Source organism: Camelina sativa, chromosome 2 (genome assembly GCF_000633955.1).
Source record: "Camelina sativa cultivar DH55 chromosome 2, Cs, whole genome shotgun sequence".
In the NCBI taxonomy this organism is placed as follows: domain Eukaryota; kingdom Viridiplantae; phylum Streptophyta; class Magnoliopsida; order Brassicales; family Brassicaceae; genus Camelina; species Camelina sativa.
The window spans coordinates 18,773,822-18,801,075 of record NC_025686.1 but is presented as its reverse complement, the minus strand read 5'-3'; the positions used below and the strand labels follow the sequence as shown (position 1 = coordinate 18,801,075).

The window sequence follows — 27,254 nt, the reverse complement described above, 5'->3', positions numbered from 1 at the left end:
TAGGATGGGTGGGAGGGGACCATCTTTCACTTGTCTCAACTCCTATATAAACAACACACAAGCATTGACATTTGCAGAACATCACATTACACTCTTACAAGTCTTTAAACGAAACAATGGCCCTTCAAGCTGCTTCTTTGGTCTCCTCTGCTTTCTCTGTTCGCAAAGATGTATTTTGTTAACTCTTTTTTTACTTTCTATTAATCGTTTCCTTTTTGTTTATTCTCCGAGATTAATTAGATTTTTGTTTTTTTTTGGTTGCAGGGCAAACTAAATGCTTCAGTATCATCATTTAAAGAGTCTAGTTTGTTTGGTGTTTCACTTTCAGAACAAATCAGAGCTGACTTCGTCTCTTCTTCATTGAGATGCAAAGTACGTAACACAATCTTAGTTCTAAGTTTATTTGATACGAGTGTTTTCTTGGAAAATGATGTAGTCGAAAACTAACTACGATTCTTCTACTCCGCCAGAACTTGAGGAATAATAATGCGATTATTCGAGCTCAAGCAATCGCGACTTCAACTCCTTCGGTCACAAAACCTTCCTTAGACCGCAAGAAAACCCTTAGAAAAGGAAACGTTGTTGTCACGGGAGCTTCATCAGGGCTAGGTTTAGCAACGGCCAAGGCATTAGCCGAGACAGGTAAATGGCACGTGATAATGGCGTGCAGAGATTTCCTCAAGGCCGAGAGAGCTGCTAAATCCGCAGGGATGCCTAGGGACAGCTACACGGTGATGCATATGGACTTAGCCTCTTTGGACAGCGTGAGACAGTTCGTTGATAACTTCAGGCGAGCCGAGATGCCTCTTGATGTGTTGGTTTGCACTGACGCGGTTTATCAGCCAACGGCTAATCAACCTACTTTTACTGCCGAAGGGTTTGAGCTTAGCGTTGGGACGAACCATTTAGGCCACTTTCTTCTTTCAAGACTGTTGATTGACGACTTGAAGAACTCTGATTATCCGTCGAAACGTCTCATCATTGTTGGATCCATAACTGGTATATCCTCCTTCCCTTGATGTATTTCCTACTTATTCTTAACTCTAAATCCGAAACCCTAAACGTTATATGTTTCTTGTTGAGCAGGAAACACTAATACATTGGCGGGTATTGTACCTCCGAAGGCGAATCTTGGTGACTTGAGGGGACTAGCAGGGGGACTGAACGGGCTAAACAGCTCGGCGATGATAGATGGAGGAGACTTTAACGGTGCAAAGGCGTATAAAGACAGTAAAGTCTGCAACATGTTGACAATGCAGGAGTTTCATAGGCGTTTCCATGAAGATACCGGCATCACTTTCGCTTCCCTTTACCCTGGTTGTATCGCGACGACAGGTTTATTCAGAGAGCATATTCCTCTCTTCCGTACTCTCTTCCCTCCTTTCCAGAAGTACATCACAAAAGGTTATGTCTCCGAGATAGAGGCTGGGAAAAGGCTTGCTCAGGTAAGAAGATTAACCAAAACCTAATTTTGCTTGAGACGCAAGAATCTTTCTTTTAGTTTCTTATTCTTGCTTTTTACTCAACCTATGTATTTTTTTTGTTGAAGGTTGTGAGTGATCCAAGCTTGACGAAGTCGGGAGTGTATTGGAGCTGGAACAAGAGCTCTGCTTCATTTGAGAATCAGTTGTCTCAAGAAGCTAGCGATATCCAAAAGGCTCGCAGAGTTTGGGAAGTCAGCGAGAAGCTAGTAGGCTTGGCCTAAATATTGATATGAGTCTCCTCCTCTGTGTTTTCACATTTGGTTTGGCTTAAGATGTGAAATAAACAAAAGACTAGGTGAGATATCTGCTTTTAAGTCATTGAATAAAATAACTGTTACATTAAAATGTTAAAAGTCCAAGTAGAAATTTATTTGGATTAACTGTTTAAAAGCCTACAACTTAATGAAGTTACTGATATCAATTTGTAAAAGTGTAACAGTTCCATGGTTTAATCCAAAGTTTTTCATAAGGAATGAGTCAAAGACTATGGCAGTGTAACTCTCGTAATAAATTTATCGTATCCGTTCAGCTTGAGCTATTCTATAAATTGTTTGTTCTTTAGATACCAAACCATCTCAATCAAGCAAATCATTCTCCTCTATAGAATAAAAAAAGAAACAATATTCACCATGGAAGGTAAGATCCAAACTCTTCTCTCTACTATTCTAATTGTAACTTTGTGTGCCACTACTTTAGTGAAGCCGGGGCTAGCTCAACTCCCTATCATTCCTGGCTTTTCTCCTCCTGGCTCCCCAATTGATCTCACAAAATGTTGGTCGTCGCTCCTCAACATTCAAGGTTGTGAAATTGAAATCTTCAAATCTGCTCTAACCGGTAAGTTTGAAAATGTTGGACGGGCTTGCTGCAAGGCGTTTACTGAAATCGATGCAAAGTGTTGGCCAAAAATGTTTCCATTGAATCCTTTCTTCCCTCCTCTTCTCAAGGATGGTTGCTCTCGCATCAACGCAGCTGCTCCCGCACTTGCAACATCTAAACTCTCTATTATTCCTGGATTTTCTCTTCCTGGTTCTCCGGTTGATATCACAAAATGCTGGTCATCACTCTCTAGCGTGGAAGGTTGTGTGGCTGAGATATTCAAATCAGTATTCACAGGAAAATTTGGTAATGTTGGACCTAAGTGTTGCAAAGCGTTTTCGGATGTAGATTCAAAGTGTTGGCCACATATGTTTCCGCTAAATCCCTTCTTCCCTCCTCTTCTCAAAGATACTTGCTCTCGCATCGAAGCGGCTGCTCCTACACACAAGTAACGAAGTAGCTATGGTCTTTTTATATCAGAATGCATAATTAAATTAGGCTTATAATAGCTTCCAGTTCCAATATTCAAGATGAGTTTCTTTATTATAACCCGTCAGGGAAAATATTGTTCACATCACATTCACATGTATTGGTTATTCTACGTTTTGTTATCTACACAATATTAAGAAATAATTTCTAGTTCGGCCTAATTATGGCATCTTTATAATCTTTCTAATTTTGGACGCCTCGTTTGCTCAGTTCTCAATTAGGTGTATCTTGATCTTGAAGACATCTTCATCAACATTTAACAAAGAATATTATTCTCTAAGCATATTCACCTAAGAAATCCTAATCAACACAAAGTGATATTGGTTTTGAACTTCTAGGTTTGGTAATGGCGTGGAGCAATAAACAAACCATTATACCTCAGACTAAGCTTATAGTTAACCTTTTCCAAGATGATCCTATATGGCGTGGAGCAATAAACAAACCATTATTAATTCTCATCAATTCCAAGTTTGAATTAAACCACGATGGGGTGTTCATTGTAAATCTGTTAACGTTAGAATTTTGTTTCCGCTAACACAAATGAAACAAGAGCAAATGCATCAAAGAAGAGAGGTCCCTTCCAATGCTTCTTCCTTCAATCTGAGAAATTTAAATACAGAAACTACTTTGATTAGTTACACGAAAAATTCATCAGATTAGACTCTCAACTCTCAGGTAAATATTAAGCAAAGAACACTTGCTCAGATGACAGTCTAAATCAGCAAGTGATGGTAACAAAACCATTTAAACTAAAGAATTGATGGAGGGTTTATTTATAAACAACCCCTTTCCAAAAATAGGTGTATACCGCTTAGTGCAGAGAAGACACGGTATTCTTTAGTAAAAGGCGAAAGAATAGTTCGCTTTGTTCTCACTGCACGGCTCCGTGAATCTCTTCAAAGCGATCTCAGTTAGCCTTTATACTACAGTTTACTTTATTATCGTAAGTACTGTTCCGATGTGGGATGCGCTAAATGATTAGTAAGACATTTATAGGTTGATTTCTCAATGTACGGGCTTAATGTCTCATAAAAGCCCATATGTTTTGCCGTGTCGGATAAATTCTAGGCTCTATCCTTGGTAATGTTGTCCATTTCGTGTGTTGTGATTTGTGAAATGAACAGAGCCGTGCTTACCCTTGGGTAAGAAGGGCAAATGCCCCAAGTCACCAAAAAAATACTAAAATTTTAGGCCACATTTTATAGAAAAAGTAAGCTTATATTTAGTTAACTTAATATAATGTGTTTTTAATAATGGAAACTTTTCATTAGAATTTGTATATTTTAAAAAATACTTTAAGTTTTATTGAGATTTTCTTATTTTGAAAATAAAATTCCTTACTAATATATAGCAACATAAGTAAAAAACAGTATTTAAACAAAGAATTATTAAAAGTAGTACATGTGGATAATTACTACAGAACATTGTGATTTAAAAAAAATGATTTTAATTTTAATTTTCATGGTTTTATTATTAACATTTTATTTTTATTTAATATTAAAATAATTTACTAAATATTCAAAATTCAAAAAAAAAATTTGCCTTAGGCCTCCATAAGTGTGAGCACGGCACTGGAAATGAAGTGTCTTCGTTGAAGTCGAAGACATGACTGAGTTTGGCTTCTTTAGACGTAGGCGAGAGAATTTCTCAGGTTAGAAAGTGAAACCTTTGTATCAGTTTCTTGCTATGCAATCAACCTTTGGATTCATATGGTACAAAGATAAACCAACATGAGAAGTTAGACACGCTCAAGTAACAGAGCTTCGTTTCTGGATATTAAAAAGAAAAGGGAACCTGTCAGACCGCCGTGTGACCACCCCGGCAAAGTAGAACCCCGCCGAGTAACGATCCTCTACAGCACCGGATGCGTCCGAAGACAGATCGTAGCCGCTAATCACGCTCTGATCGCACGGTCATGGTTCATCAACCAGGGTAAAGGGCCTGTCTCCTTAGAAATCAAGGAAACAGAGGTACGAGCCTATAGAACAGATCCTGTTCAAGTAAGGTCGTGACTAAGATTGCTCTCTCAACGTTATATATAAAACATGTTTTATTACTAATAGAGCGATGTGGGATATGTACGTGCGGTACCGCTACATTGTAATGTGAATTCGGTTGAGAAAATGGGCTGTACAGGCAACGCCTCACATAAATTTAAATATATAAAGCCCATACTTGCGAGTTTAGCATCCTAATGTGGGATGTAAATATGGAATCGATGTCATGAACAAAAAGTAATCGCGGGTTAAGTGATTTATTTGTTGGTTTGTCTCCAATTTAATTATACTCTATTATAGTATATTTTATCAACCACAATAAACATAAGTGGAAATGTAGTAGTAGGAATCTGATATTTGGGATTCAGTTTTGTCTTCTTTTCTTGCTTAAACAACAACTATTTTCGTGCGTTAGTTATACATTAATGTCGAAAACAAAATAACAAATATAATTTCAAGATTGTTGCGACGTTCATCAGAGAATCAAGATGGGCCATCTTTGACCCAACACAATATATCCTACGAAGTTGGAGACAGAGATCGAGAGCAAAAGACCCATCGCCACATGTTTCACGAGTTGTTTTATTGTTTTTCGATGATGTAATGTAAATTCTTTAATATAATGAATTGATTAACTTAAATAATAACATACTTTATTGAAATTTTTGTAAAAGAAGAAATATGCATTGCCAAATTATAGATTTTATAAATAAAAAGTATTTACATGGAGTAGAAAATAGAATATTACATTTGGAAATGGTTTAAAACTTATAAAATGAAGTTGAGATTGAGTAAAAAGCTTCCGGAGACATGTGTAACCAAATATTACATCAATGAATATATAATGTTTGTAAGAAGCGATAATTAGATACATATGAATATGGTGGGGGGTAGATAGAAAATCCGAAGCACATGACAATATCCATACATGTCGATCATTATTTCGTAAAGAGCCAAGCATGCATTACGAATCATTCAATGATAGTGTCGGTTCGCAGTAAAGAAAGTTACCAAACGTTATGTTCCATTTCAAAGACATTACATAATAAATTACATGCATATACAGTACCTCAATGGAACATAACAGGAAAGTAACTTTTTTTTTTTTTTTAATTCGAATGCGTCAAAGAAAGAAAGTTTTACACAATAGCAGATTTCAATAGTTTCACGTAAGCATTTAGACTCCCATATCAAAATTCTATAGTATTGACAAATATAATGAAGTTACATATTTTTAAGATTAAAATAGTCGAATAAGTAGCAAAAGCACCATTTACGAATTAATTAATATTATGTTAATAAGCCATAAGATTGGTGGGGAAGGTAGATAAGCACAAGCACATGTGCTGACAGTCTCTTGTCTCTACCATATTCATATGCCCATTATATTGCTCTTTAATTTCAAGCAAAATGTTCTTTAGATTTTGCAAAGGAACCAAGCATATTCCGGGATTCAAGAATAGTAAGAAAATGTACTTTTCATTAGGTTTATCATCAAAGTAAATTGACAAGAGTAGCAATCTGAAAGACGCTACTAATCATGCATAAAGCAAAGGAACACAACAATGGAAGTTGCTTTTTATTAGGATACATCATAGAAATTAAGCGCACACACATAATATATGGGGAACTCAAATTTTCAAACCCGAACCTTGAAACTTCTCGTTGATGATCATGTCGATTTTTTCCTCCATTTCACTAGTAAAATGATTCTTCCAGTCATCAACTTCACCTTTGCGGAAGTAGACATTGTGATCCAAGTTGTCCCACGCTTTTCCGGTCTTGTTGACGTCCAAATTGCTCAGATTGTGCAGAGAGCACAACTCCAAGATCTCTTTGACAGCTCCGCTATGTATTTCTTCTTGAGTAATAGGACAACCCAAGAACTCGGCAAGCCTCATGATTTGCTCACGAGGCCGTGCTTTAAGATCCTCGTACGTCATAAAAAGAACATGCTTCGGATCTTCCAAACTTCCTCTCCGATAGCTCAAAACATTGTCCCAAAAAGGTCCATAATAGTTAACTCCCCTACAGTATGACTCGAACATAGACTCGAGTATGCTTCTTCCCGCTTCTTTGTTTTCGATTCTTGAATAAAAATACCAACGTGAAACTAATACATCTTTTACGTTCCTACACACGTACACGATCTTGCAAGGAGAGTCCTTGAGGGGGTCTCGCAGAGTATGTAACGGCATGTGAGTTGAGAACAGCCTCGGAGATGATGAGAGCTTGGTCAGGTCCGGTGTTGAGCTTTTGAGATAAAGATTCAACTCGAAGAAGGGTACAAGACCAATGGCGGACCTACATAGAAAATGGGTTGGTCAACTGACCTGGTTAATATTGAAATATGTAGTTTTGCATGTAAACTCTTGAAGATTCTGTAGCCAAGTTGGTTTTCCCCTCTAAGTGTGACACCCCAAACCCGAGTTCGATTCTCCAATACCACATTAAAAAGTTGATTTTTATCCTTTTCAACTGTTTAAAAAAAATTATTGACCCACCTAAAAAAATTTCCTGGGTCCGCCACTGTACAAGACCGTAAGGGTTATCAGAGGTCAGAGGATGGCTCAGAGGACCATCTTTTGACCTCTCAAGTAAAGCAACTGTGAGGGCCTTAAGCCAAGTAGTGCCGGACTTGGGATATGAAGCCACTATAATGTCGGTGTCAAGCGGCTTAAAGTTTCTCTTGAAATGTAGGACTGCTCGGAGAGTCTTGTACTGATACCAACATCCTTGGTAGTTGTAGAGCTTCTTCCCTTGGAAGTCACTGTCTGAAGGCAGCAACGAGATCATGTTATCATCGTCTCCAAACTTCTTTAGAAGCTCTGTTTGATTCATTTTTGTTTGTTTTCTTAATCAGCTTTTTTTTTTTGTTTCTATTTTCTTGTTTAGCTTCGTATGTGTTTTTGACATTATATAGCACGATCGCAACACATCTGTAAACGTGTTGCTTAAATTCAATGAAAGAAACGTGGCATTATATTGAACGTTCGCTAGACAGTACTATATTCACTAGGCGTACAAGAGTTGTTTCAGTTCACTTTAAGCTCTGTTGAGAAAAAAATACCAACTATGGCTGTAACATATTTTATGACAACTGGATATTTCTGGGAAAACGATTATATATAATAATGGCTAAACTTTGGTGGAAATATGATTAATATTGAATGCGTATTGAGGGGATTCAAAAAAAGAAAAATTAATAAAATGTTTTGAACAAAATTTAATTAAAAATAAAGAAATTCTCGATATTGAATTGGTCTGTGCTTAACTAAAATCTTACAAATTAAATATCAGCTTTCCCCGAAGATCCCCAATACATTTATTTCACATATCAGTATATCACCTTCTTTTCTCTCTTACATAGCTCCTCAAGCAAAGTTTTTAGTCACGTCTTCGAGAAGTCAAGCTGGTCGGGAGCTGAAGATGCAAGAGATGAGGGAAATCTTGGTTGTCTTTGCGGTACTGGAAGCTTCTTTGTAATCCAGCTTACATAATTGTCAAAGATCTTTGCGGTACTGAACCATGTAGTAGTTTTGGTTTTTCTAATATGAATGCACAATAATAACAGCTTTTGTTTTGGTTCATTTTATGAGTGAATTATGGATTTCTTCCATTCAAAACTATAATGCTGAAGAACATGAAGTATACAAACTTTCCTGTGACAAAATAGAATTGTTGAAAACATCTTATTTATTACAATTATGTTAACGGCCAACATTGTAAATTATATATATATATATATATATAGTGTAATTTTTTTATGTTTTGTTTCAAAAGTTGATGTAACGAACGAATCTCAAAATGTAACTCTTGTAATATATATGAATATACAATATACGTAATGCGTTCACGTTTGAGTTACTCTATAAATTGTTTTTTTTTTTCTTTTTATAACCAAACCATCCCAAGCTAATTTGTTGTATGGGTTCATGTGTATGTACAGAGTTGTCTGGATTACTGTTAGCTCTTGTAAAATGTGTAGCACTTGATTGCGTTTTAGAGATAATGGTTGATTTTCTAGTGTGTATTGATAACACATATTATATATATAGCCTTCTAGTTTACATACTTAAGAGATTATTTGTTCCAATCAGTTATGGAAGATATTAACATGGTATGGCTGGTTATCATCTTCAAATTTCAGGTTTCAATACCAAAATTACAGTCTAGTCTTTCTGGAAACTTATCATAAACTGCTAAACAGAATTGGATGTAGAAGAAAAATATAAAATTAGAATTGACGCGTCGGAAATGACAAAAAGGACCAAATTCAGAAGAAACTAAATGAAGTTAGGGCAACACAAGATGCCAAAAAAAGGAACCTGTCAGACCACCGTGCGACCACCCGGGCATGGTAGAACCGAGCCGAGTAACGATCCTCTACAGCACCGTAGGCGTCCGAAGACGCATTGTGGCCGTCAATCACGCTCTGGACGCACGGTCATGGTTCATCAACCAGGGTTAGAAGTCAAGGAAACAGAGGCACGGCCTATACGATAGATCCTGTTCAAGTAAGGTCGTGACCATTGTTGCTTTGTGGCCATATATAAATAACTCGTTTTTTCATCAGCTTCTCGATGTGGGATCCAAACACTAATCAGAAAAACAATAACGGGCTACTTTAACCAAAGAAATCTAGGCCTATTCAGTTTAAATAAAATCTATTAATGATTTGATTATACCACGCTGGAGAAAAATAGAAAGGATGGATTTTACTTTAAAGTTTTAACATAGATAGGATATACTATCCAATGTTGTTTTTGAAGGTGATAGCGACAGACTAACTAAGATGCTGAATAAATCTCACTATGATGCATCTATAGATGGAGTTTATCAGGACATAATCTACCGGTCACAATTATTTCAACGGATTCAGTATTTTTTCACACCTAGAAGTTGTAACGATGTATAGCTCATCTTTTGGCTAAGTTAGGTTGCTTAACAAACTCTTTTTATTCAGGGTGTTTCTCACCTCAAAGGCTCCAACTTGGCTATCAGCCCAATTGTATAATCATTACTTCATCAATATACTTATTTTTGACGGAAAAAAGGATATATACATCAAATTCTATAATTGAATTCAATAGATTACACACTTGAGTTATTTTGTTTGTTAAATGTGACACTTCCATGAAAGTTCCGAAAAGTTGGCAATTGGCATAACCGAGTATATATGAATGTTACAGCTTTTCATTTGGTTTTTGTATGGGTAGAATTGGGGCTTTTATCCGGTAAACAAATAAGTCCACTTTACTTTGCTGTTAGAAAATAAAAAATAGTCCAAATTCTATCTATGAAAAAACTAATAGAAATATGCGACAGATTTAAGTCATTGAATGAAATAAAAATTAATTTAGTAAAACGTTAAAAGTCCAAATAGAAATTTATTTGGATTAATTCACTTAAGTTACTGATATCAGTTTGTGTAAACAGAGTTCCATGTTTTTATTCAAAGTTTGTAATAATATAACGAACGAGTCAATGAATATGAAAATGTAACTCTTTTAATCAATTAAGCTTGAGTTTCTCTATAAATTGTTTGTTTCTTCGGATCACGATCAGCTAACCATCTCAATCAAGCAAATCATTCTCCTCTACAGAAAATAGAAACATTAGTCACCATGGAAGGTAAGATTCACACTCTTCTCTCCACAATTCTAGTTGTGACTTTGTGTGCCACTACTTTAGTAAAGCCTGGGCTGGCTCAACTCCCTACCATTCCTGGCTTTTCTCTTCCTGGCTCACCAATTGATCTTGCAAAATGTTGTTCATCACTCCTCAACATTCAAGGTTGCGAAACTGAAATATTCAAATCTGCTCTAACCGGTAAGTTTGAAAACATTGGACGGACATGCTGCAAGGCGTTTACCGAAATCGATGCAAAGTGTTGGCCCAAAATGTTTCCATTGAATCCTTTCTTCCCTCCTCTTCTCAAGGATGGTTGCTCTCGCATCAACGCAGCTGCTCCCACACTTGCAACATCTAAACTCTCTATTATTTCTGGATTTTCTCTTCCTGGTTCCCCAGTTGACATCACAAAATGCTGGTCATCACTCTCTAGTGTCGAAGGTTGTGTGGCTGAGATATTCAAATCAGTATTCATAGGAAAGTTTGGTAATGTTGGACATATGTGTTGCAAAGCGTTTTCGGACGTAGATTCAAAGTGTTGGCCGCATATGTTTCCACTAAATCCCTTCTTCCCTCCTCTTCTCAAAGATAGTTGCTCTCGCATCGAAGCGGCTGCGCCTACACACAAGTAATGAAGTAGCAATGGTCTTTTTATATCAGAATGCATAATTAAATTAGGATTATAATAGCTTCTAGTTCCAATATTCAAGAAGAAGACTTCTTTATTCTAACCAGTCAGGGAAAATATCCTTCACATCACATGTAATGGTGTTAATCTACGTTTTGTTATCTACAATAACAACAAATAAATTCAAGTTTGGCCTAATGACATTTTTATTATCTTTTCAATTATGGACGTCTCGTTTGCTCTAATCTCAATGAGGGATAATCTTGATTCTTGAAATAGCTTAGCTTCTGCCCCCTTTGTATGATCTTGAAGACATATTTATCAAAAATTTACAAAGAATATTATTTTCTACACATATCCACCTAAGAAATCAAAGCGATTCCTAATTAACGCAAAGTGATATTTTGGTTCTGAACTTCTAGGTTGATGAGGTTTATTGCTTAACCTTTTCAAAGATGATCATATGGCTTGGAAACAAACCCATAAGTGTGAAAATACCTACGACGGTGGGTGCAAATTTACAGTGAACAATTTAGTACCGCACAAGATAATGTTTAGCCTACCTTTCCAGGTAATCAAAAACTGCGCTTTTTTCTGACCCTTAGTATATAATACAGGATTTAAAGATAATGAATATGTAAATGAAAGATTTGATGAAAGCTATACATCTTTGTTTCAGTTTCTTGCTATGCAATCAACCTATGGGTCCATATGGAACAAAGTTAAAACTATTGGAGAATTGAACATCTCTCACCGACATGTTATATCGAATAGTTTTGTTCACTATTTAGTACCAGAGCTTGCAACGATTTAATGAAGACTGAAGAGGAAGGATTCAAGTGTCAGTGACTACAAAAGAAACTTCGTGAAATGAAAAATTCTCTACCTCTCTTGGTCATTTCGTCGAGCAGCTTATGTTCATTAGAAACGGTGAGGGAACAAAAACAAAAAAAAGGAACCTGTCAGACCGCTGTGCGACCACCCCGGCAAGGTAGAACCGAGCCGAGTAACGATCCTCTACAGGACCGGATGCGTCCAAGGACATATCGTAGCCGTTAATCACGCTCTGATCGCACGGTAATGGTTCATCAACCAGGGTTAAGGGCCTGTCTCCTTAGAAATCAAGGAAACAGAGGTACGAGCCTATAGAACAGATCCTGTTCAAGTAAGGTCGTGACCAAGGTTGCTCTCTCAGCGTTATATATACAACATGTTTTATTACTAATAGAGCGATGTGGGATATGTAATGTGAATTCGGTTGAGAAATTGGGCTGTACAGGCAAAGCCTCACATGTTAAAAATTTAAATATATAAAGCCCATACTTGCGAGTTTAGCATCACTAATGTGGGATGGAATCGATCTCATAAACAAAAAGAAATCGCGGTTTGTCTCCAATTCAATTATACTCTATTTATAAGTATACTTGCAAGACCCAAACCAATACAATTTAAAATGATGTTAAATTGTATATGGTAAAATATAAAATGTTATCAAAATAGTTATTTTAAAAAAAAAATATTTATATAAACCATATATTACATTATTTATTAAGTCTTTAAACTTTTAAAAACTAATTTATCATAAAATAATTTTATTTCAATTTTCCACTTTAATTGAGAAAAAACATAATATCTTGAATTTTTATTATTTTATGAAAACTTATATGACTCCTAACATCAAACCAAATCTTTAGTTTTCACATTAGGAAAACTATTCATAGCAAAATATATAGGAAAAATGTCTCTCTGAGTAGCAAAATAATACCACCTTTATTTCATAAATGTAGGATTCTTTTGCAAAAAAATATTTCACAGAGATAGATGTTTTTAAACAATAAACAAAGGAAGATATTCACATTTATGTAACTAGTGTATGTTGGCTGTTTTAGATATTTGGTAGACATTGTGTTTAAAAAATAAGAACCGAGTGAGTGAGAAAAAAGAAAATAAATAACAGCATCAAATTCATTTTTACTTTACGATCCAAAATTCGAGTCTTCAAAAATTTAGAATTCATGAACATTTTCACAAATTAGTAGTAAATTTTTTACTCAAACTTCAGGAAAATCACATTTACGAAGGTAAGACTCTGAAAAAAAAAAATCTTAATTAGATCGACTGCTAAAACTAAAAGGTTAAGCTCATAATTCATAAACTATGTCATTTCCTACAGTTCTTAAAGCGATATGTTCATAAAGGGTGAACCAAACCAAAATCGAGAATCCGGTCTGGATTTTAAACCGGAAAAAGAAAGAGTTGATTCTTTCAACGGTCAAAATTAAATGTCAATCGTCCAGATTTATATATTGTTTCGTTCCTCTCTGTGTTTTGATTGCTTTCTCTGCATCTCCTCTTCTTCTTCCGAGATCATTTTTTTTTCACAACTTATTAATTTCCTGAGATGGGTATTCTTGCAGTGATGTTTCTTTTAGTACAAATATGTTTCTTCTACTCATCAAACTCTCAGCACCTCACTTGCCACCCACGTGACCTAGACGCCTTGCTTGACTTTATTAATGACCTTGAATTCTTCTGAGAATTGCTGTGAATGGGTGGGGATCACATGTAGATCTTCTTCTTCCCTTCGTTTAGACAATCCGAACAACACCGCGAGAGTCACAAAGCTGGAGCTCGTGAGTATAGGGTATAAGGGTAGTCTGTCTGAATCTCTTGGGAGGCTGGATCAGGTCAGAGTTCTCAACCTCTCCAAAAATTTCATCTTTGGCTCAATCCCTCCATCAGTTCTCAACCTGGTACACTTGGAAACCCTAGATTTGAGTTCGAATGATTTGTATGGACGATTCCCAAAGAGCATAAATCTCCCTTCCTTGAAACATCTCGATCTTTTCTTAAACAAGTTTACTGGTTCTGTTCCAACGCATGCTTGCCATAACTCTACTGACCTTAGGCTTATCAGACTCGAAAGGAACTACTTTTCTGGAAAGTTTCCATATGGGTTCGAGAGATGCGTTTTGCTTGAACAACTCTTACTTAGTTGGAACTCTCTCACTGGTAACATACCTAACGATCTGTTTCAGCTTCCAAGGTTTAAACCTTTTGAAGATTCAAGAGAATAGGCTTTCTGGTTCACTTGGTTAAGTAAGAGCACCAATCTACAAGTGTTGGTTCTCTCGTGGAACCGTTTAACTGGACTGGAGCTATCCAAAATTGGATCAGTGGTTTCACCGATCTAATCGTCTTGAATCTCTCGAGAAACTCAATCACAGGAGAGATCCCTGGCTCGCTTTCGGAAATGAAAAGATTAAAGGCACTTGATCTGTCCAATAACCGCATCAATGGATAATGTCCAGAATCTCTGCAGAAACTAACAACTCTGTTCATGTTCAATGTTTCCAACAATAACCTCTCAGGGAAGATCCCATCTCGTGGACCGTTTCAAACGTTTACAGACTCGAGCTTCGATGGTAACAATCTTTGCCGTGACTGTCAAGTAGATACATTAGATGGCAAGCAATCAAAAACTACTGATAGTGATAGTGACTTTGTCTTGGATTTCTCTTGGGTTTGGTTTTTCATTGGTTATTGTTGCTTACTTCACCTGCTCAGAATTTAAGCTTCAAGGTAAATAATATTATGTCATGTTTGAGTCTCAAGCTTAATAAAAAAACACATTGTTCACTCTGTTTCTATGCTTAAATTCGACCGTCATCACAGAGTTTTAACTTTATTGTAATTCACTTCTGCTAAGCAACAAAATCAAATAACAAATAATCTCAAGAACCTCCTCAGAGAAAAGTGTGTTTAAAAAATCTATTTAAAAGAAAAACACAACACTTTTTGTTTCAACCAAAAGCCAAAACCTTTTCAATGACAGATACAGCCAAAACGACACTACGTTTTGCACTTGAAAGTTGCAACTTTTCCAGATAGGTCTTTAAGCTCCTTCACACAGACTACACTGCACAGAATCTTAGCCTTCCTGTGCAGTATTTTTTCTAAATTTTGAAAGCCACAGTGATAATAAATCCAAGTTTCTGGCTTAACTCACAGCTTTCATTTTAGAATTTTAAATCATTATAGCTGGTAACGAACAGTAATAATATAGGATTAAAGATACTAATGCAATTTTTAAACTAAATCAGTTAACATTGGAATTTTGGTTCCGCTTACACAAATGAGGCCGGAAAGAGCAGTACTGCATCAAAGAAGAGAGGTCTCTTCCTTTTCAATCTGAGAAATTCAAATACAGATCCAACATTAATTAGTTACTACACTAAAACTTCATCAGATAATTATTATTACTTACTAATAAAAGGGGTTATTTGAAGCTCCTCAGGCTATCCACATCAGCTTCTCAATCCTTTCTTCTTAAGTTGCCACGTCAGCTTATTCTCAATGTATTTCTATTCGAAGCATCTCTTGAGTCATGAAGGCATAATTTTTAACTTTGATATTAGGCTTCCAACAAAGAAAAAGAGATTCCCAGGAAGTCTAACCGTTTCATTTTCCTATGTACCACTTTAATCATGTGTCACTTCCACTTTAAAAAGGTCTGCACTTTAGCTTCTAATTTTTGTTCTACATATATACATCCAAGGTGCCCCATAGCATACAAAAATAGAGAAAGTGTTCACCGCTTAATCACACCTTCTGTTGAAGTATCGATAAAACAGATCTTACAAAGACGAAGATAAAGTGTGATGATGTTAGGAAGATTAATAGGAACCAAACGAATTCGTTTCAGACCTGATTCTCAGTGTAAGCAGAAAGATAAGTGTGTTTATGTGCTTAACGAACCGAGGAATCAAAACATCAAAGTGGTATTACTTTTTGCCTATAATTATTTTCCGTTTCTGTCATTATAGATTTCACTAATATAATGTATTATGATTGTGTTGATTTTTTACAGTCAAGCGAACTTTTATAGTCAGGATCAAGTTTAGGAAGTGAGTGGTTTGATGTACAAATAGCAGACATGATAGAGACATCATATGATCCACCTGAAAAGCCAAATCTCATATTTGATGTTTTGTTTCTATCTACCTTTTAGAGTTTGTGGTGATAAGGTCCTAAACATCAATTCAAATATTCAGTTTAGCAAATTAAATTACTTAGAAGTATAATCTTACACTATATTATATTCCTCTTTTTCAAACTTCTTGATTGTTATGTTTATGATTTATGTTTTATCTTTTTCAGGGAGCTCTTACATCTTGATGGTGATGGAATGGCCAACATAGTTTTCCAATTTATTGAAGAGAGAATGAATCCAATGGCTTCACTCCCAATTTCAATAAAATTCAGAATACATGGAAGAATATGTGGTTGAGTTATATGTACAGTTGATTCATATATTTAAATTGTGTTTCATATAACTTGTGGATTGGTGCTTTCATTGATGGTGATCTGTCAAAGAAGAAGATGGACATGTTCATGTTGAAGATTGAATCTTCGATTAAACCTGCAAAGAATAAGAACAATCATTGTGAGGCAAAGAATGAGAAGAAGAACAATCACAGCAGATTGGAAGTAAAGTGACCATAGAAGAAGAAGATGCAGACATGAGTCAACTACAAGAAAAAACAAGGTCAACCAAGAAGACAAGTGAAACTGTCGTGACTTTAGTTAAGAAGTAATTGGGCTAATTGTTTAGTTAGGCTGAAATGAGTAAATGTGTTGTGTTAGTTACTGTCTAAAGTCTAAGTAAAGTTTTCATGATGTGGTGTAGTCTAAGCATGAGTAGTGTGGCTTGTGTAAGAGCATAGGATCTAGAAGTAAGTACTAGAGTATGGGTGCAAGTAGAAGATGGATGTGTGTGGGTTGTAAGAGACATTCAAGTTAATACAATGTAGTCTTGATGAGTAAAACGTTTTCTTCCTCTCTAGAATAAAAAACTAAAACAGAGTATTGTAACAAAGAGAGGAAGAGAAAAAAAAAAAAGAACCTCGAACTCTAAGAGAGGAACAAAGGCTGAAAGTAGGAATGTTACACACGTAGAGAATTAACACTACACTAAATAATTCTTATATTTGGATATAATCACACATGCCACCATTCAAGAAAAAAAAACAAAAAAGTTCAAATTGTTTACCAGATTGTGCTGTAGCCTTACGTAATCTCCATATGTAATGTGTTATGAGAGTTTCTCTTTATATTATCCGTGTTTTGATGTTTAGTGTTTACACACATCGTCACCTTAGACAATAGTCGTAGTCCATTGGCCATCAACAATAACTCAATTCCAATTTACTCAATTCAAATATCATATATTAGTTCGTATTAAATTCATAATCTTTTCATTAACCTCATATGGGTTAGAAGCCATAAGTGAAATGCAAATACTTAGAAAAATATATAAATGAAATAGTGAATACAACAAAAACTAAGATAACTTGAAAATAATAACGAGATATATATATATATATATATATATATATATACAATATATATGTAAGTAATAATACTATAATGAAAGATAGCAGTTATATTAAAAAAATGTTACTATTAATTTGTAAATATAAATTACAAAATAAATACTGACAGATAAACCAAATAAAAATTAATAGTACCATACATGCTTGGCTATAATGTCAAATACAAAATCACATAATTTTTTTTATATAATAAAAAAATTCAATTTAGATTAAAAAAAAAAAACTAATTCACCTACCAAATACCCAAATGTTTTCCCGGGCATAGCCCGGAGTCCCTCCTAGTACTCTTAAAAGTAATCTAAGCTAAGAACACTTGCTCAGACGAGAGTCTAAACTCTAAAGCAGAAAGTGTTGTTAACAAACCATTTAAACTAAAGAATTGATGGAGGGTTTATTTATAAACAAACCCTTTCCAAAAATAGGCATATGCCGCTTAAATGCAGAGAAGACACGGTATTCTTTAGTAAAAGGCGAAAGAATAGTTCGCTTTGTCCTCACTGCACGGCTCCGTGAATCTCTTCAAAGCAATCTCATTTAGTCTTTATACTAGAGTTTACTTTGTTATCGTGAGTACTGTTCCGATGTGGGATGCGCTAAATGATCAGTAAAAGACATTTATAGGTTGATTTCTCAATATACGGGCTTAATGTTGTCATAAAAGCCCATATCTTTTGCCATGTCGTATAAATTCTAGGCTCAATCATTTGTAATGTTTTCCATTTCGTGTGTTGTGATTTGTGAATTGAAGTGTCTTCGTAACTGACTTTTGTTTATACGAGGCTTCTTTAGACGTACGTAGGCGAGAGACTTTCTCAGGTAAGAAAGTGAAATCTTAATGAAAAGGTTATTTTCCTTACTAGAGACCTTTGTATCAGTTTCTTGCTGTGCAATCAACCTTTGGATTCATATGATACAAAGATAAACCAACATGAAAAATTAGACACGCCCAAGTAACAGAGCTTCCTTTATGGATAGAAAAAAAAAAAAGAGAACCTGTCGTGCGACCACCCGGGCAAGGTGGAACCAAGCCGAGTAACGATCCTCTACAGCACCAGATGCGTCCAAGGACATATCGTGGCCGTTAATAATTGGGAAAGCGGTCATTGTCAGAAAGTGCGAAAAGCTTTTGACATTCAAGCCAATACATCTTACGGAAATCACTTGTATTCGTGGAAGCAAAAGTGGAAGCAAGGCAAAAAAAATGCCTAAGAGTCTAAATCCTGATGTTTGGAAAGGGTTTATCACCTATTGGAGTATGGATGAGACACAAGCTGTTTCATCACAAAAGTCGATTAATCGTAGGAGCACACGTGGTGGAAAGGGACCAGCTACCCACAATGGAAGTTCTATAACCTTTAAAAAACATGCGAGAAAAATGGTAAGTTTTCTAATATAATCACTATAACTTTTAAAAAATATATAAGTTGTTTTGATTTAATATGTTATGTTTTTTTTTTAAATGTAGACAATAGAAGCCGGAGGAGTTGCACCTGGTTGGTTAGATGTTATGGAAGCCACCCACACAAACAAGAAAACTGGACAAATTCAAGATATGGTTATCGCAGATCGGATTGAGAAGATTAAGCTCCGGAAGGTGGAACTGTTTACACAACGCTCTGAAGATGGCTCATCATCCGCTGATATATTTCGTCAGGAAATCAACCAAATGTGTCTTGAGGTATATTTGAATATATTTTTTTGTCTTTTTATTTATTTCCAATCATTAATTATTATTTTTTTTTAACTTAGGAAATTCCTTTAACCAAGGGTCGGAGACCCGGTTTAGGAAATCTTGTGTCAAGAGATGAGAATGTCTCTTCGATTTTTCCTCAGGACAATGAACTTGTTCAACAAATTCAAGATCTTACCCAGATTGTAAAAGAGAAAGACGCGACAGTCGACGAACTGAAACAAGAAAACCTCAAGATTAAGGAACAATTTATCCAGACCCAAACAACACTCTCCCAACTTCAAAGTTCCATTTCCTCTAAATTTTATGGACAATTCCCTGCTCCTAATCCTAGCTACAGTAGAACCTCTATGAATTAATACTCGGTAAATTAATAATCTCTATAAATTAATAAATTTTTCCGGTCCCAAGTTGGGACTAGTGTAATTTTATACACTATTCGATAATATAATAAAATAATAATTTTTTGAAACTCTTTTGTAAATATATTGGTCCCATCAATAATATAAATTAATAATTATATAAAATTATCTAAATATGTGAAGTGACCTTAGTGCAGTGGCCAAAGGTAAGTCCTTAATGCACAAGGCACCATCACACCAGGGATCGAGTCCCGCTCCCTACGAATGTAGGGATTAGGCTAATGGGCCGGCCTGTTGTGACCCAATGGTTGACAAAAAAAAAATTATCTAAATATATGTATATATCTACACATTAATTTTTATTAGAGTTCATTTTTAATATTTTTACTATATAAAAATCTTTGAGTGCTTTCTTCAAAACATGATAATTGTTATTTTCATTGTAATTGATTTTAAAAAAATATTAGTTATAAAGATTAAATCTAATTTTTAATATTTTTTACAAAATTATGAAAGTTTCTCTATAAATTAATAATTATTAATTTATCAATAAATTAAAACCTCTATAAATTAATAAAATTTCATGGTCCCGACTTTATTAATTTATAGAGGTTTTACTGTAATTGTTTTCTTTTTCTAAACTGTTTTTATTTTGTGAATATTTTAGCTGGATAATTATTATGTATTGGAGGAATATATATATTTTGTATTAATGTATATATTTATTTTCAGCTTTTTGATATTTTTTGATATAATGATAAAATTATTTATAATTTTATATTTTTATTTATAATTTCGTATATATATGAGCTCTCTCGAAAAGTCCTTGGAAACTCCGTTATCGTCAGAAAGTCCTCGGAATTAATATCCCTTGTAAATCCCTCGGAAAACGTTTCTCTTGGAAATCCTTTGGAAACATGAAGCCCTTGGAATTCTCTCGAAAAGCTTATGTCCTTGGAATTCCGTCGAAAATCAAGCCTCTTTGAAAACCGTCAGAAACGTGGACTCTCGGAAATACGTCGAAAAGGTTTTCCTTGGAATACCGTTGGAAAACAAGTCCCCTTGAAAATTTCTCGGTAATTATGCGTCCTTGGAAATCCCTTGGAAATATTGTTCTCTTGGAAATTCGTCGAAAATTTTAGACGAATTTCAGACGATATCTAATTTCCGACAAGCGCTTTCCAAGGACTTTATGTCCTCGGAAATTCGTCAGAAAAGGCTGTTTCCAAGGGTTTACCGACGATTCTTTCTCTCGAAAACAGGCTGTTTTTTTGTAGTGTCAGTTTACGATAGCAGATTTCAATAGTAGTTTCACGTAAGCATTTAGATTCCACAAGCACATGTGCCGACAGTCTCTACCATATTCATATGCCCTTTGCACTTGATCTGTTTTTGGTTAATTTCAAGCAAATTTTTCTTTATATTTTGCAAAGGAACCAAGCATATTCGGGGATACATCAAGAATAGTAAGAAAATGTACTTAATGTAAATTGACAAGAGTAGCAATCTGAAAGACGCTACTAATCATGCATACAGCAAAGGAACACAACAATGGAAGTTGCTTTTTATTAGGATACATCACAGAAACTAAGCGCACACACACACATAATATATGGGGAACTCAAATTTTCAAACCCGAACCTTGAAACTTCTCGTTGATGATCATGTCGATTATGTTCTCCATTTCACTAGTGAAATGATTCTTCCAGCCATCAACTTCACCTTTGCGGAAGTAGACATTGTGATCCAAGTTATCCCACGCTTTTGCGGTCTTGTTGATGTCCAAATTGCTCAGATTGTGAAGAGAGCACAACTCCAAGATCTCTTTAACCGCTCTGCTATGTATTTCTTCTTGAGTAAAAGGACAACCCAAGAACTCGGCAAGTCTCATGACTTGCTCACAAGGCTGTGATTTGAGATCTCGTACGTCATGAAAAGAACATGCTTCGGATTTTCCAGACTGCCTCTCCAATAGCTCAAAATATTGTCCCAAAAAGGTCCATAATAGTTACTATATTCACTAGGCGTACAAGAGTTGTTTCAGTTTACTTTAAGCTCTGTTGAGAAAAAAATACTACCATCTATGGCTGTAACATGTTATGACAACTGGATATTTCGGGGAAACGATTATATATAATAATGGCTAAACTTTGGTGGAAATGTGATTAATATTAAATGCGTATTAAGGGGAATCAAAAAAAATTAATAAAATGTTTTGAAAACAAAATTTAATTAAAAATAAATAAATTAAATACTCGATATTGAATTGGTCTGTGCTTAACTAAAATCTTACTATTTAAGTCAGCTTTCCCTAAAGATCCCCAATACGTTTATTTCACATATCAGTATATCACCTTCTTTCTCTCTTACTTAGCTCAAGCAGAGTTTTAAGTCACGTCTTCGAGAAGTCAAGCTGGTCGGGAGCTGAAGATGCAAGAGAAGAGGGACATCTTGGTTGTCTTTGCGGTACTGGAAGCTTGTTTGTAAATGCTAACTTACATAATTGTCAAAGATCTTTGTTTATGTGTAGGGCAGGTGAACCATGCACAATAATTACAGCTTTTCTTTTGGTTCATTTTATGAGTGAATTATGGATTTCTTCCATTCAAAACTATAATGCTGAAGAACATGAAGTATAAAAACTTTCCTGTGACAAAATAGAAATGTTGAAAACATCTTATTTACTACAATTATGTTAACGGCCAACATTGTAAATTATATATATATATATATAGTGTAACATTTTTATGTTTTGTTTCAAAAGTTAATGTAACGAACGAATCTCAAAATGTAACTCTTGTAATAAATATGAATATACAATATACGTAACTAGGAGAGTTACCCGCACGCTTGTGCAGGCAGGAAATGAATAGAAAAAAAAACTAATTTAATTCTGTAAAATGTTGAATCAAATTTTTATTATATTTTGAAAACCTGTTTAATTTTTTTAAATTTTTATAGTAGTTCGTATATTCAAATATAAATTATTTTTTTAAGTTTTGTATTAAATATTATTTTTTCACTTTTTAAAATAATAAAATGAATAGTTAATAAAATGTTTATAGTATTAATCTACATATGCAAAATATAAATTGAAATTTTAAAGTCCATTTTTAAAGTTTAATTGAAATTTTAAAGTCCATTTTCAAAGTTTAAACCCAAATTTACCGTAACAAAGTGTTAAATGAGCCAAATACATTTGTTACGGTCAATTTTAATTACTTTGATATAATAATTTGGGACAATATAATATGTAATTTCGTTTAGACCATTAAAATAATATTTTAAGTAACCCATAAATGTACTTCTATTTAGACCATTGTATTTGGTACTATATATATTCAAAATTATACTAAAGTTTGCATATACAAAAAGTTCATTAAGCCACTGTATCTTCATTTCTGAGTCCATTCTTTATGATTGAGTCCCTGAACTCTCACTTTGATGCTCCATCACATGGTTTATGTAATAACGTCCAGCAGACTCAGACCTGTAAATATATAAAGTGTATGAAACAAAATTATTTTAACATCATACATAATCATATATAAAGTATATAAAGTTATTTTTACATATTCAAATCTTACATAGCCTGGTGATGCTCTAGTCCTTCGAACTGTGGTTTTATAAAGATCTTCGAATAGGCCAATTTGTTTTCGATACATGGTGCACCTATAAACATTTGCAGTTTGAAGTGAATATATTGGTTACCTTATGAAGATTATATCAGAACTATTTTATGTTACACACCTTCATATTCTCCGACTTTCACAAACCGCATTACACAAAACAAAGGTTCGGATTTGTATATGAGATGACACCCGTTTGATTGCCATTTAGACATGAATTGAGAAGCGTAGTTGTTTTTGACACGACATTTCACAGTTTCATTCCTAAATGTTTATCAAATTAATAAAAAAATTGAACAGAGACAACTTTAAAACGTAACTGTCCTAAAGGTAGAGTAAAATGTCTTTTACCTATCATTCAACAACGTTAGAACATCATTACTATTATTGGCACTCTCAGGTCTTCTTTTATCTCCCACATCTACTATACACTCACATACATCTAATTTGGGAAAAAGACAGAATTTAGCTTTCCAAAGTATTGCAAATCTATATTTGGTAAAATTTTAATTCATACTTTTCTAAGGAAGGGACCAATACACAAAGTTACAACAAATCCTATAAAGATTCTAGATTCCCGAACACAAAGTTACAATTAACTATACTCACATATTGTACCATATCAATATTAAATTAATTAACGAAACACTTACCGAAAGAGATGAGATGATTTATTTTTCAATGATATATATCATCCAAATCCTTGAATCAAAAGTAATTCTTTGGACTCAATTGTTGGGTTAGCGTCATAGTGGTATCGTCCGTGAATTTAATTTGATAAGGATGATAAGTATTCCTCTCATTCAGGGTTGGATTGATTACTTTGAAAGTTCTAATATCATACCATTCACCATCGTCGATATATTTCCGGAGTTTAGCGAGTGTATTTGGTAAAAAATTAGTTTCGATTGTGTTACTCTTTACAGTTTAATAACAATTGTGTAGGAAGTCATATATATAAAAATTGTTAAAAATTGAACTTTAAATAAGAATGATGTTCAATTAACGACACTAACCTCTACTTCCACAAGAAGCAGTACTCTTTTTGTAAAGAACTCGCTGATACTCCAAGAATGTAAGACCTTGGCGTGTATACGCCAATTAGTTCTTCCGGGAAGAAGATCAATTAGACTTTGACCTTGGCGCTAATCATAATCTCATGATTTTCTCCAATTAGGGTTTTTCCTGTTTCTTCTCTGTTATTGAAACCGAAAAGGGGATTCCAGATTTGTAAGAATACAAACAGTTACGATTAAACGTTGCGTCTTAATCGTTTTATTGTCTCACCTTTTGTTTGACTATTAAATATTTTTAATATTTATTATTATATATATAATTACAGATTAAAGGTAAAGTTTGTAGTTAATAGTTATGATGTAAAATTATATATACATTTTATGACACAGCTAACAATTATATGTTTTTAAACAACATTGTTGAAACCAAATAAAATATAATCATGTGAATTTTTTTAATAAAATGTTCTTAGACCATCTACAATGTATTTATCTATTATTTTAAAATATAGAATAAGTCAAAATTAGAAAATGGTTTTTCTCCAATATGAAAGTCTATATCTGACTATTAAATAGAGATAGTGTTAAAGATATTAAAAATCACTTTATTTAAGAGAAAAAATATAATTTAAGTCTAAATATCCAAAACAATTATCCAACTACACACCATAATTATACAGTCTCAAATACCTCTTTGAAAACAACATTAAGTGTTTTATTCTGGCATTTCCCATCTTTATCTGTAATTAATACCTTTAAGCATTTTCTGGATGTGACTCGAGAGAAGGCAACACAAAGCTGTCCCTGTGTGAAAACCGGTTTCGGTAGAAACAATCCAACATGTTCTAGCGTCTGACCTTGACTTTTGTTTATAGTAATTGCAAACGCCACGGTAACAGTAAACTTTCGTCGCCTCATACGAAAGGGAAACTTTGCATCAGGTGGACTAACATACATCCTAGGGATAAGTACTTTATCACCAACCTTTTTCCTCTCACAATTCTTGCTTCGATTACATGATTGGTCATCTGAGTAATAATTAACCTCGAACCTTTACGCAAAGCTCCCTTAGGATCTATATTCCTTAGCAACATGACAGGTGCTCCTATTTTCAACGTTAAAGCATGACTTGGCAATCCAGAAACTTATATACTGTTTAGGAAATCCTGAGTGTAGATCGTATATCATGAGCACTTTTATCTGACGTTTCAATACTATCAGAGTTAAGATATCGTCTCTCCTCACCTGTAAATAAAAAAATAAAGATGGAATTTTAGATATGTGAGATCTTGTTTTTTGTTGGGTTTTAAGCCTTGTTTTTGGTTAGTTTTGTTGCATAATCTTAACATTCTAGGTTGTTTTAGGAGCATATGCATCTAGTGTGCTACCTCTCAGGTTCTTGGAGTAAAATCATCACATTTGGAGCATTTGGACTTGTTTCGATGCAAAGAAGCAAAGAAGAGTGAAGTGGAGAAGAGGCACTTGATCACCACCATCAGCGGCCAAGACCACCGGCCAAACGGTGGCCGAGTGAAGCAAGCGGTCAAGACCAGCAGCCAAACACAAGCCGATGGAACAGGAGACGCACTTGATCGCCACCATCAGCGGCCACCTCCCGCGGCCAAACCTTTTCCGCGTGAAGCCAGCGGCCACATCCCGCGGCCAAACCATGCCTGCGTGAAGCCATCGGCCACCTCCCACCAGCCAAACCTTGCCCGCGTGAAGCAAGCGGTCAAGACCAGCAGCCAAACAAAAGCTGATGGAACAGGAGACGCACTTGATCGCCACCATCAGCGGCCACCTCCCGCGGCCAAACCTTTTCCACGTGAAGCCAGCGGCCACCTCCCGCGGCCAAACCATGCCTGCGTGAAGCCATCGGCCACCTCCCACCAGCCAAACGGGGGCCGAGTGAAGCAAGCGGTCAAGACCAGCAGCCAAACACAAGCCGATGGAATAGGAGACACACTTGATCGCCACCATCAGCGGCCACCTCCCGCGGCCAAACCTTTTCCGCGTGAAGCCAGCGGCCACCTCCCGCGGCCAAACCATGCCTGCGTGAAGCCATCGGCCACCTCCCATCAGCCAAACCTTGCCCGCGTGAAGCAAGCGGTCAAGACCAGCAGCCAAACAAAAGCTGATGGAACAGGAGACGCACTTGATCGCCACCATCAGCGGCCACCTCCCGCGGCCAAACCTTTTCCACGTGAAGCCAGCGGCCACCTCCCGCGGCCAAACCATGCCCGCGTGAAGCCATCGGCCACCTCCCATCAGCCACCCCCCATCGGCCAAACCTTGCCCGCGTGAAGCCAGCGGCCACCTCCCGCGGCCAAACCATGCCTGCGTGAAGCCATCGGCCACCTCCCATCAGCCAAACCTTGCCCGCACGAAGCAAGCGGTCAAGACCAGCAGCCAAACAAAAGCTGATGGAACAGGAGACGCACTTGATCGCCACCATCAGCGGCCACCTCCCGCGGCCAAACCTTTTCCGCGTGAAGCCAGCGGGTACCTCCCGCGAACCATGCTTGCATGAAGCCATCGGCCACCTCCCACCGGCCAAACGGTGGCCGAGTGAAGCAAGCGGTCAAGACCAGCAGCCAAACAAAAGCTGATGGAACAGGAGACGCACTTGATCGCCACCATCAGCGGCCACCTCCCGCGGCCAAACCTTTTCCGCGTGAAGCCAGCGGCCACCTCCCGCAGCCAAACCATGCCTGCATGAAGCCATCGGCCACCTCCCACCGGCCAAACGGTAGCCGAGTTAAGCAAGCGGTCAAGACCAGCAGCCAAACAAAAGCTGATGGAACAGGAGACGCACTTGATCGCCACCATCAGCAGCCACCTCTCGCGGTCAAACCTTTTCCGTGTGAAGACAGCACCCACCTCCCGCGGCCAAACCATGCCTGCGTGAAGCCATCGGCCACCTCCCATTGGCCAAACCTTGCCCGCGTGAAGCAAGCGGTCAAGACCAGTAGCCAAACACAAGCCGATGGAACATGAGACACACTTGATCACCACCATTAGACACCACCTCCCGCGGCCAAACCTTTTCTGCGTGAAGCCAGCGGCCACCTCCCACGGCCAAACCATGCCCGTGTGAAGCCATCGGCCACCTCC

General features: G+C 36.1%; 5 protein-coding genes across 5 annotated transcripts in view; 3 read left to right on the top strand and 2 right to left on the bottom strand.

Annotated features, from left to right (window-relative positions):
- Positions 88-1,927, top strand: LOC104729412 (protochlorophyllide reductase A, chloroplastic-like). The gene is made up of 5 exons (XM_019236086.1): positions 88-170; positions 265-372; positions 471-999; positions 1,087-1,445; positions 1,550-1,927. The coding sequence occupies exons 1-5, from the start codon at positions 117-119 to the stop codon at positions 1,703-1,705; spliced, it is 1,206 nt and encodes a 401-aa protein (XP_019091631.1). The 5' UTR covers positions 88-116; the 3' UTR covers positions 1,706-1,927.
- LOC104729404 (egg cell-secreted protein 1.1-like) lies at positions 2,114-2,816 on the top strand. The gene has a single exon (XM_010448344.1). It carries the CDS (start codon positions 2,114-2,116, stop codon positions 2,750-2,752), a length of 639 nt encoding a protein of 212 aa, XP_010446646.1. The 3' UTR covers positions 2,753-2,816.
- Positions 6,351-7,627, bottom strand: LOC104753971 (cytosolic sulfotransferase 1-like). Its single transcript, XM_019236092.1, has 2 exons — positions 7,317-7,627; positions 6,351-7,090 (listed from the first exon to the last, which is right to left on the bottom strand). Exons 1-2 carry the CDS (start codon positions 7,625-7,627, stop codon positions 6,418-6,420), a joined length of 984 nt encoding a protein of 327 aa, XP_019091637.1. The 3' UTR covers positions 6,351-6,417.
- LOC104729393 lies at positions 10,414-11,052 on the top strand. Its single transcript, XM_010448333.1, has one exon. It carries the CDS (start codon positions 10,414-10,416, stop codon positions 11,050-11,052), a length of 639 nt encoding a protein of 212 aa, XP_010446635.1.
- The window catches only part of LOC109126938 (cytosolic sulfotransferase 1-like), a 7,750-nt gene continuing 1,612 nt past the window's right edge, over positions 21,117-27,254 (bottom strand). The window contains exon 2 of the mRNA XM_019230905.1: positions 21,117-21,401. Within this exon, the coding sequence (XP_019086450.1) occupies positions 21,117-21,401 (285 nt within the window). The remainder of the gene's footprint in view (positions 21,402-27,254) is intronic.

What these genes read in the sequence shown, in the direction of transcription:
- LOC104729412 (XM_019236086.1), top strand. Translation starts at nt 117, where the DNA reads ATGGCCCTTCAAGCTGCTTCTTTGGTCTCCTCTGCTTTCTCTGTTCGC. An exon ending in CTTCTTCATTGAGATGCAAA is followed by an intron (nt 373 to 470) that starts GTACGTAACACA and finishes CTACTCCGCCAG; the next exon opens with AACTTGAGGAATAATAATGC. An exon ending in CATTGTTGGATCCATAACTG is followed by an intron (nt 1,000 to 1,086) that starts GTATATCCTCCT and finishes CTTGTTGAGCAG; the next exon opens with GAAACACTAATACATTGGCG.
- LOC104729404 (XM_010448344.1), top strand. Translation starts at nt 2,114, where the DNA reads ATGGAAGGTAAGATCCAAACTCTTCTCTCTACTATTCTAATTGTAACT.
- LOC104753971 (XM_019236092.1), bottom strand. Translation starts at nt 7,627, where the DNA reads ATGAATCAAACAGAGCTTCTAAAGAAGTTTGGAGACGATGATAACATG. An exon ending in AACCCTTACGGTCTTGTACA is followed by an intron (nt 7,091 to 7,316) that starts GTGGCGGACCCA and finishes TTTTCTATGTAG; the next exon opens with GTCCGCCATTGGTCTTGTAC.
- LOC104729393 (XM_010448333.1), top strand. Translation starts at nt 10,414, where the DNA reads ATGGAAGGTAAGATTCACACTCTTCTCTCCACAATTCTAGTTGTGACT.